The sequence below is a fragment of the Drosophila tropicalis genome, unplaced genomic scaffold (genome assembly GCF_018151085.1).
Source record: "Drosophila tropicalis isolate 14030-0801.00 unplaced genomic scaffold, ASM1815108v1 contig_573, whole genome shotgun sequence".
NCBI classification, from domain to species: Eukaryota; Metazoa; Arthropoda; class Insecta; order Diptera; family Drosophilidae; genus Drosophila; species Drosophila tropicalis.
In genome coordinates this window covers 525,326-535,826 of record NW_027173049.1, presented here as the reverse complement: position 1 = coordinate 535,826, position 10,501 = coordinate 525,326, and the positions used below count along the sequence as shown (strand labels likewise).

The 10,501-nt window shown below is 41.9% G+C and overlaps 2 protein-coding genes across 2 annotated transcripts; both read right to left on the bottom strand.

Moving 5' to 3' along the window:
• Positions 1-1,125: 1,125 nt before the first annotated feature.
• On the bottom strand, positions 1,126-3,087 carry LOC137575279 (luciferin 4-monooxygenase). The gene is made up of 4 exons (XM_068287751.1): positions 2,742-3,087; positions 2,486-2,678; positions 2,305-2,427; positions 1,126-2,245 (listed from the first exon to the last, which is right to left on the bottom strand). The coding sequence occupies exons 1-4, from the start codon at positions 3,085-3,087 to the stop codon at positions 1,270-1,272; spliced, it is 1,638 nt and encodes a 545-aa protein (XP_068143852.1). The 3' UTR covers positions 1,126-1,269.
• Positions 3,088-3,405: 318 nt separating this feature from the next.
• On the bottom strand, positions 3,406-6,281 carry LOC137575322 (luciferin 4-monooxygenase). Its single transcript, XM_068287836.1, has 4 exons — positions 4,880-6,281; positions 4,621-4,819; positions 4,436-4,555; positions 3,406-4,377 (listed from the first exon to the last, which is right to left on the bottom strand). The coding sequence occupies exons 1-4, from the start codon at positions 5,220-5,222 to the stop codon at positions 3,408-3,410; spliced, it is 1,632 nt and encodes a 543-aa protein (XP_068143937.1). The 5' UTR covers positions 5,223-6,281; the 3' UTR covers positions 3,406-3,407.
• Positions 6,282-10,501: the final 4,220 nt, after the last annotated feature.

Below are 10,501 nucleotides of genomic sequence, written 5' to 3'. Positions count from 1 at the left end.
CGAATTGGTCACAAAATTATGATACCCATCGACATACCCTGCATCAATTTAAAAAAATTAAACGTGAAATTTATCTCCTTAGATAAGGAAAATCAAAATTCTTGAGCAAATTACTTTTTATCAAACAAAATGTATCAATGCGAAAATTTCTAGCCCAAAGAAAGAAAGCAAGAATTTCTTAGGCAAAACTAAGAATTTTTCTAAGAGGCAAAGTACGGGATGAATGAGTCTGTGTGTGTGTGTGTGTGTGTGAGGGTGTTTTGGACAGGTTCGGCCACAGCATTTAACTCTTTTTGCTGTATGCTGGCTTTATCCGGAAATTGTTAAGCAACTTCAGTTGTCCAGTATTCAGTTTTCATTCAGTTTTCATTCATTCATTCATTGGCCATGCAAATCCCTGGCACACAATTTACACCTTGGGTGCAGTTTGCAAAGCCCTGGGGATAATCCGCATTAGTTGCAAAATGCAGACAGGACAGGCCAGACCACAGCACCATCAGCATATGGATTCAACGGCTTAGTTTTGTGTCATTCCCTCTCTCTCTTCTCCTTTCCTGGCCCTATCTGAATCCCAAAACTCGAGCACCAAGTAGCTTTCTGGTTTCACTCACCGTGTGGGCTGTCATTTCTCGAAAAACGCAAATTGAATCGTGTTTTTATCGAAACATTTCATTTTGCTATTTGTCAAATGTCTAAACTAAATGTTAACCCCAATGTGTTGGAGACCAGGAAAAGTCCTAAAAACCCAAAACATCGACCCATAAAATATGTATTGCATATTGCAATTTTAATTTTTCAATTCATTTTATGTAGGAACATTTTTTGGTGTACTTCTCGTTGTTTTTGCACATCTCTTTTACAACATTGGCAGCCACAGGAGTGCCACAAATAACAAATTGCTTGTCATTGGGCCAGACCCACTCCACCCATGGCTTAGCTAGGACCAAGGTTGATACGGACTTCGGAAGGGGCAATGGCAAGAAGACGTCCAACAACTTTGTGGGGCGCAGTAGAAGGACATTGCATTTACAATTTCAATCTCGATTAAAATTCATTGAATCCCTGGCATTAGTTGACATCTCTGCACTGCGTACAGTGGAGCAAAATAAATTAACTCGGGCAACATTGCAGTAAAGCGTATTTTTATGTATTTGCAATCGATATTATATTAATCGGACTTTACTCCGGTAAAGTTAGCAGGAATTAATCGCACATATCTATAATTGGAAATACATTCAACAGTTTTTCTGAATGTGAGCTTAGGTCAAACTATTCAGATGGTATACCCGATTCTTTGATCATTTGTAGTACTTTACGCCTTTGCAGCTTATCGTTGGATGTTTTGGGTAAAGATTTGACGAAGTAAATTCCTCCACGTATGTGGTATGCCCCACTTAAATGCATTTCGACAATGGATGTAATTTGGTTAGCTCTAAGTTGTTTTCCCTCCAAGTTATCTGCCCTTACCACAGCACAGGCAGTTAGATTAGTGGACACATCATCGGGAATTCCGAAGACGCATGCCTCATTTACTCCTGGAAGGCGGAGAATAAATTCTTCAATTTGTTCGGGATATATTTGAAAGTTGTTGAACTTGAAGACATCTGTATCACGTGTCTGTATATACAGATACCCTTCGCTATCTATGTAACCAATATCTCCAGTTCTAAACCACTGACCGTCCTCGGTTAGTGCGCGTTTCGTCGCTTCTGGATTACGGTAGTAGCCCTCCCATTTATAGCGAAGATAGGCATAGATAATCCCCACCTCATTGAGTCCCAGTGGCATTCCTAATTTGTCCAGGACGCGAACATCAACGTTTCGCATTATCTTACCCTCGCAGCCTAAAGGACCTCCCAGATTCTTGCTTATTCCGCCCATCTCGGACAGACCATAGCCCACGATGAATCGCGTGTTTCCTATCAGATCGTACATACGACGGGAGACAGCCTTGCAGACCTTCGATCCAGCTCCGATTACAACACGTATGGAGTCTAGTTGAGCTCGCAGCTTTAGTAGATCCATCTCACATTTGGCTAGCAGAGCGATTTGGTGCGAAGCCAAGAAGAGGAATGTCACTTGATGAGTAGATACAATACTTAAGAGATAATCAACGGAATAAGGTCGATTTGTTATGATCCGTTTGCAGCCATTAAGAAGTGATGCCAGCAAGATAATGGTCCCAGAAATCCAATATAGGGGGCTGAATGACAATAGAATTGCATCTCTGGTGTATGTGTTTGGACTGAAAGCGAATAGTCTAGTAAAAACAAGAAGGTGAATGCGATTTTAAAGTACACCTACTTCTTGCAATTTCCCAGCAAACTACGATGTGAACGTGTTACTCCTTTGGGCATGCCCGTAGTACCCGAAGAGCACACTATGAAAGCTGTGTGATCACCATGCAACTTAGGACAAGGCTTGTACCTACAAAGAAAGCATTGAGTTATTAGGGAACACTTTAGAATTCAAGATAGAAACTTACGCTGCGGCTGTTATAGACTCATCGTCGATAAGCAACTCACTGACATCGCGTACACCTTTAATCTGTCCATTGACCAGATATATTTCTGCTGGCCTAATCAATCTCTCATTCACAGCCTTAATGGTCGTGTAGTTCTCTATGTCGCAGAATATCAACTTTGGTTCTGTGATGTCATACATGTACTTAACGGTTTCTGCAAACATAAGTGAGTCTTGTTTTTAAAGAATCTTTTACTTTCCCTTTTCTCGGGATTTACCTTCTGCGAAATCCGGGTGCAATGGATTGATAGCAATACCACGCAATAGAGCTGCAATAACGACACTAGTTAGATTTGTCGTATTATTCGCCGAGATGCCTATGACATCGCCGCGTTGCACTCCGAGACGCTTGTAGGCATGGGCGATTCGGGCACTCTGTCGAGCTAGTTGCGAGCCGGTTAGGTCTTGGCCCGTGATGTCACAGTGTTGCATTACCTTGTCCGCATTGAGACTGAGAACACGCATTATTACTTCCCCCAGGGTCATTTCGGGTCCGTAGAAGTCCTTGCCCCGCGGTCCCTGCCAGGTGCGTGTGGCGGCATCATAGTGCACCGTACAGCTCATATTATCGATCGTTGAGATCGCTGGATAGACTAAGTAATTTACTGCGTCTCATCTCTGTTTTATATGAGTCGTAAAATAGGAAACAAAAGTGAGGTTGCTAATTGAAGGGGCACGCTGCGAGACGATGCGTCGTCTGACAAAGCTAAATACCGAATATTATTGTTGTCATTGCCTATCTAAATAGATGCTGATTTGGTGGTTTAGCGGTTTGCATGACGTTAAAACTGACGAAATTATTGAAACCCAGACGAGAAAATTTCCATCCAAAAGAGACATAGACGACTTTTCCTTTCTTATTATTAACTGATTTATTGCACGATCTATAAATGTGTGATACCCTCTTTCAAATTTTCATAAATGTTTCGACGTAATACTTTCTTGTTTGTAGTTTTTGGTAGTGAATCAACGAAAAATACTCCGCCCCGTATATGATAGGCCTCACTGAGATGATCCTCTACGATTGCCTTGACATCTTGGGTCGTCAATTGTTGACCCACCTCATTCGAGTCACGTACCACAGCACAGGCCGTGAGATTGGTCGAAATATCATCGGGAACTCCAAAGACAGCTACTTCGTGGACTCCAGGCAAATGGAGGATCACATCTTCGATTTGTTTTGGATAAATCGGAAAATGATTGAACTTAAATACGTCCGTGTCGCGGGTCTGAAAGTGAATACAGCCCTCTTCATCGAAGTATCCGTGATCGCCAGTCAGAAGCCAATGGCCATCTGAGGTTAGAGCCGTTTGAGTGTCCTGAGGATTGCGATAATACCCGCCCCAACGTTGATTAATGTGGACATGAATGCGACCCGTTGTATTGGGTCCCAATCGCTGTCCCTGATCATCCAGGATACACACTCGAATGTTCCTTAATAGCTTACCCTCACTTCCGAGAGGTCCCCCAATATTCTTACTAATTCCACCCACCTCAGTGAGACCGTACAAAACGGCAAAACGATCTGCTCCCAGTAGATCATACAATTGTCTCCAAATATTAAGGGGCACTTTTGATCCACTACAGACAAACGACTTAACGGAATGAAGTCGTAGTGCCAGCTCCTTCTTCTCCCTCGACTTGGCCAGCAAGGCCATATGATGGGGCACGGTTAGGACAAATGAAACTTGATGTCTCTCGACTAGTTCAGCAAAATATTGAACACTAAACGGACGATTGGTAATTACACGTTTGCAACCATTTACAAGTGAGGCCAGCAAGGTAAAAATGCAGCTGATCCAGTACAAAGGACTAAAGCAAAAGAGCACTGACTCTGTGGTGAACAACTGTGGACTAGAAAAAACATCTCAGCTTGAGGCCATAGACTAATAAACCGTAAGTCGCAACATACATTTTGGTGTTGTTCAAAAGACTGCGATGAGATCGTGTGACACCTTTGGGCAAACCGGTTACACCGGAGGAGGTAATAATGAAGGCAGTGTCGTCACCACTCAAATGGGGGCAGGCAAAGCTGAGGAGGGAGGAAGATGGCAACGAAATTACAGTGTGAGTAGAAAATAGCACTGGTCTACCTACAGGGTCTTCTCGTCATAATCACTAGATCCCAATTCCAGCAAGTCCTGAACATTTCGGACGCCAGGCAAAGTTCCATTCAAAAGAATTAGTTCCGTCTTGAATTTGAGACTGTTTTTCACATTACTCAAGATCTCAAAATTGGCCAAATCACAGAAAATCACCTTCGGTTTGGTTATTTCGTACATATAGGCAACGGTTTCTAAGTGGAACAGAGGTAGAATTCAAAATGACGCATTTAACTTATTCTCATTTTTATTACCACTTTCGAATTCTGGATGCAATGGATTTATAGGTGTTCCATTCAACAAAGCGGCTATAACTACCTCGGTTAGATAGCTTGTGTTTGTGGCCGAAATGCCCACCACATCGCCCCGATGGAGCTTTAGGCTCGAGAACGCATTGGCCAATCGTCGGCTTTGCTCTAGCAATTGTCCCCCCGTAAGACTTTCGCCCGTTGGGTCAAACACTTGCATCACTTTATCCGAATGCAGGCGAAGAATGAGTAGAGCCACCTCGCCCAGTGTCATGTCGGGTCCATAGTATTCCTTATCCTTTGGACCGGACCAAATCTTTTCACAGCTGTCATATTTGGTAGATGCCATTGCCACTTGGTTGGTTGACCGAAAATATAACCAAAAACAAAACTACGAAAAACACCAAACTAACACCGACCGACTGACGACTGATTTTGGTTGGTCATGGCCCGTATATATAGAGGTGAGATGGCAAATTGAAGTAGCTTCTGCGATCTGCCTGCTAATTGCCTCAACACGTTTTTGGCTCAACCACAGGCTGTCGCTAGTTATCGCCGTTGCCGTCGCTGTCGCTGTCAAGATGTTCTAATAAAGTTCGGCGACAGCTGCCAGATTGTCAGGTGGTGTGTGTGTGTGTGCGGCGTTTGTGTGTGTTGTGTGTTTTGGGCATAACACATGAGATTACATAGTGGTTTTTGGTTTGGACTTAAATCAAACCTCTCCAGTGAAGTGGAAGTGTTTGTATGTATGTGTGTTGGTTTAGTCCTGCTTAAATTAGGCTTGTATAGAGGTTTAACTCTCTATATCTCTCTCTCTTCTCTTGTCTCTCCCGTCTCCCGTCTATCGTTGCTTAACTGCCAGTTGACATATATTTCATCTCGTGTTCAACGAATCGTTTACCAATGTATCTTAGACGCTGCTACGATGCTCTTCAATTGCATAATTTCAACGATTAGGCACGGGTTGATCTCATGGCTCTGTCTCCATCTCTCGGAATCTCTGCATCTGTGGTTGCCTGCACGCGCCACGGTTCTGTGTCCTTGTTGGGGTCCACTTTGTCAGAAATAGAGTCTCACACACACACTGTGATAGGTAGTCCTGGCGCATCCTTGGTGCGCACACGCTTCATTTGCGTGCTTAGTTAGGAAATCAAGCGTATGCTCCAGGACATAGAGCAGCCACAACTTAAAATGCAAGGTGCATGGCTCAGCCCATGCCCAGGCCCAGGACTTTCCCGTTGCCACCCGCATATGGAGTGGATTGAAAATTGCCATTCGATAGCAAACTTCAGTGCGTAGCTTTCGTGAAAAGTTGTTGAGCATCAGCGACCGGAAGCTCTCAAAGAAAAAAAAGAAGGGAATGGAGACAAAAGCAAAAGGTTCTTCCGCTGTCGTTAGTTGTCGTTATTCAGTGGTGGTCTCCGGTAGAGAGAAATAGATAAAACTGCATATAAAGTTTATCTATTGAACTCATCTTAACTCCTTTTCTGCTAAAGTTAATTAATTACGCGGCATGCAACAAAATGGCAGCAAAAACTCTCTATCAGCCTCCGCCTACTCCTTCCCTTCGAATTCGATGTAGTAAAAGTTTTTCAACAACTTTTTATATTGCCTTTTTATGACCCAGCATTAAACAGGCAACTAGGGAAAAGCCCACTACATCGGCTATGCCACACACACACATACAGGGTGTACTAAACACAGATAAACAACAACTTACAGAGTGACTGTAGTTGGAGAATTCTGTCTCAGATTTTAGCCAGCTTGAAATCTCAGCAATTAAGTGGGAGAAATATTCGAGAATGACATAAATGAGAAAAACGCGCGACAGATGCAGAGTTGCTGAAAAGTCCAGAACCAGAAGCGGCTTCAGGATCCAAATAAGGGAGGGAGGGAGCCAAGCAAATGTAATCAGGCTCAACATTATAATTAACCGCAAATGCAGTTATGCTGGACCCCGAGTTCGTGTCGAGATGACTTCTCTTCTCCTTCTCATCTTCCTCCTGGCCCTGGCAGGACCTGGGCTAGAGTTAGGCATCGCAGTTCAGCCGCTGGGCAATATGTTGTCACCATGCTTCAGGTTCTCTACTCTCCAAAGTCCCCTCTCTCTCCCTATCGCGTTACCACCGCAGCTCGTTGGCGTTGTTAAAACTTTTACGACAAGTAGGCGAAAAAACGAACAAAAAAAAAATACTTAATTAAAATGATTGACTAACAGAAAAGTTTGTGCGAAATCATTTTTACTTTTTTTTTTTTTTTTGCTTGCCGCCGTCGTTGTAGTTCATGGTAACTAGCTAGGAATACTTTTTCCGGAACAATAGTTCTTTCCGGTTGTGGCTCATTTCTCAGTTTCCTCCACACTTTTCGCCCCCCTTCCTCTCTCTCTTTCTCTGTGGGTTGTCCTCTTCTTTAGCTGGCATTTTTTATTGTTTGTCTTTGGCCGTTGGCTATGAAATTTGTAGGAAAACTGCGTGGACATGGCCAGATCTGCTGGCTAAGCTCGCAGATACGACGGCATCTTGTTGTTCATCTAACAAATTAGCGAACGCCTCAAGTGTTGTTGTGCGTTTTGCCTGTCCACGACTAGCTCCTCCACCTTCTCCTTCTCCCAAGTATCAAGTATCTCATCTACTTTTTCTTTTTCTCTCTATGTGTTTCTCTGTTGCTCTTTCGTTGGGGGGAACTTTGAAGTGTTAATGAATTGGTGGAGAGGTACATTTTGGGCGGGCGGGGGATTGTTGGAGTGGTTTTGCGGTGTAATGACCGTTGGGTATTGTGGTTAATTTTGTTGTAATTGAAATTATGATTTAATTTAATTTTGTTGAGTTGTGCGAATGCAGCTCTAAGTTAGGCCATCAAGAGTCCTATGAAGGACAAGCTAAAGGATTGTTTGGGATTCGCACGAAATTAACTTGTTTTGTTATTAGAAGACTGAGGAAGAATGAGCATTGGCCACCATTTTCCTTTAATATTGTGCCGTAAACTTCTTGGTTGGAATCCCATAACAAATTCATGGTTAAATATCTTTTGTCATCCATTAGTAATGTGCCAAACCGTTTCATAGCCAATCAACGTGATACCGTGCAACTTCCTCATTGGTATTGGTGGAATTACATCTTCCACATTTTCTTGTGCCAATGGGCGCTACAAATCAACTATTTGGATTTGAGGATAGAATTACTGATTACTAGCTATAAGGCGGTCAGGTTGATATCTTCGAAATTTGTGGAAACAGCTTTCTCATTCGAATTTTAAAGAAAACCAAAGGGCCAGGGCTAACTACGACCGCGTCAAAGTTTGTATACCCTTGCAAGTTTTTTTGTTGCCTTTCCTTTACCTTAAAAGTGGAAAAACGTTTTATAATAAAATTCTTATGTTCGCAAAAGAACGGCCTACAATTTTAGGCTGGTGCAATGCGGCTGTTTGTATGACAGCTATATATGGAGTATGGTTATCCGATTTTTATCAAATTTGGTACAGTCGTTAATATATCTATTAAGTTGTCAAATTTTAACTTTTGTAGCGATCGCAATGAAAATAACGAAGTTATTAACAACAGTCACTGCTTTCGACCGATCGATCCTATGGTATCTATATGATGTAGTCATAATACTTATACAAAACTAACAAATATAACGTTAGGCATAATTAAAATTATTGATAACTTAAAAGTTAAAACTAAAGCGCTGGCTATTTAAGTAGTTTCTTATAATTTATAAGAGGTGGCATGTTTGCATGAGGTTAAGGAATTGGACTATTTGGGATGCATTTTCTGGGGCGGGACTTAAGAGGATGGAGAGTGGCCATGTGTTTTTAAAGATTTGGTTTCTAAGGTGTATAGTTCCTGGACAGTCTGTAAGGATATGCAATATATTGAGATCATCTGATCATAGACAGTTTTGACATGGCATGATGTCGATATATGTACATATGTTTGTTGTGTGAACAAATATTATTATATGGTGACAATAGCTTAAAAAACAAAGTGTTCAAATCACTGTTTTTGACTTTGTCATTTGTATGGGAGCTACATATTTGTTACAGTGGTCCAATCTGACTGAATACGAGATACATAACAACTCTGTAGCTTCCAGCTTCCGGAAATTAGCGTCGATCCAGAGGAACATGGCTATTTAAATGGTCTGATGCTTCCTTCTATGCGTTGCACATTTCTGACCAAAATAAGTATACCCGTTTCGCAAGGGTATAAAAATGAAAGCCAGGCTGGGGTTAACTTCAGCCGAATAAAGAAGGCTACATGCAAAAATTTCAGCTGTGTAGCTTTTAGGAGGCTTAGGGGGGACTTTGCGCTGAGAGAGAATATATGTACATATACTTTTTATGGTCAGTGTGTTCACAAGTGGATTTTTTCAAAAATATCTTCATAATTGAAATATGTACTTCAACTTGTGGCTCAAGTTTCGAATCATTTAAGTTCGTGATTAGGCAAGGATTATAACAAGGATCTTCTCGAAGACAAGATGGGGGATGTGTTGCATTTGAGGATTATTTTGCATGGACATGTGAACAATTCAAGTGCCGGATTATGTAGTAGTGCAATTAAATAATTCATTGCAATTATGTATGTGTTTTAAGGCGTGATTACAAATCGCTACAAGACTACTAATAATCCATTCAAATGAGCAATTAACAATTAATTAGAGCGCCTTACAGTTTTGGCCCAAGTGTTTGTAGGCAAACACACCAACACACGCACACACACACACACACAAATGCATAATGAATGGAAAGACAAGTGAGTGGGAAGGGGAGTATCAGAGTCTTAGTTTAAGTTTGTTTGTCAGACTGTTGTTAAAACAGCCACAAACCAATTACATATTTGATTCGAAACATCTTCGTAGCACTTTGTAACCCAAGGCGCCGACATCTACTACGCTACTGTGTTAATGGACCAGAATTAGGAGTAGAAATAGGAGTAGGAGTAGTGTGTGTGCTCCCTTTTGGCACATAAAAGGCATTTAATTTAAATGTTGTTCAAACTGCCTTCAAGTGACTACTACAAAAACGGAAATGAGCAACCAAATTTTTTTAATTAGAAAATTCACACATATGCTCAGGGACTCCGAGTGTCGGTAATGTAACCTACCTAACGATTGCGAACTTCGGCTGGACGCATTCCTTTGCCAAAAGCCAAAAGCCAATTCCCATTGTCATAGTTAAGTCCCCGCCGTGTGCGCTCTGTGTGCTGGCAATTAAAAATGTTCATTTGGCGAATTTTCTTTGTTTTTCACCCCGACACTTTTGGGTGGCTTGCGGAGATTCGTTCTATTTTTCGCGTTTTCCATCCACGAGCAGTGCCTGGGCTTTTGCCTGAGCACACGTGCATTTCATTTGCCATTTTCCGGTATCCTTGTTTGTGTATATATGTGACTGTGTGTGTGTGTGTGTGTGTGTGTGTGTGTGTGTGTGTGTGAAGATGGGTGCGAATGTGTGTGCCAGCGTGACAACGTTTCCGCTCTTTATTGGCATAATTGCTCATTATGTGATTAAAAGATATGCCAAGAGTTGGATGAGCTTGAAATTGAATTAATCATCACGTACTTTATAGACCCATGAATCACTCAGATCTATTCAAAGGTTGCCCCGGAAACCCTAATCTGTCCTTAA

What these genes read in the sequence shown, in the direction of transcription:
- LOC137575279 (XM_068287751.1), bottom strand. Translation starts at nt 3,087, where the DNA reads ATGAGCTGTACGGTGCACTATGATGCCGCCACACGCACCTGGCAGGGA. An exon ending in GAGTCTATAACAGCCGCAGC is followed by an intron (nt 2,428 to 2,485) that starts GTAAGTTTCTAT and finishes CTTTCTTTGTAG; the next exon opens with GTACAAGCCTTGTCCTAAGT. An exon ending in TTGCTGGGAAATTGCAAGAA is followed by an intron (nt 2,246 to 2,304) that starts GTAGGTGTACTT and finishes ATTCGCTTTCAG; the next exon opens with TCCAAACACATACACCAGAG.
- LOC137575322 (XM_068287836.1), bottom strand. Translation starts at nt 5,222, where the DNA reads ATGGCATCTACCAAATATGACAGCTGTGAAAAGATTTGGTCCGGTCCA. An exon ending in GCATCCAGAATTCGAAAGTG is followed by an intron (nt 4,820 to 4,879) that starts GTAATAAAAATG and finishes TGTTCCACTTAG; the next exon opens with AAACCGTTGCCTATATGTAC. An exon ending in CTTTTGAACAACACCAAAAT is followed by an intron (nt 4,378 to 4,435) that starts GTATGTTGCGAC and finishes TGTTTTTTCTAG; the next exon opens with TCCACAGTTGTTCACCACAG.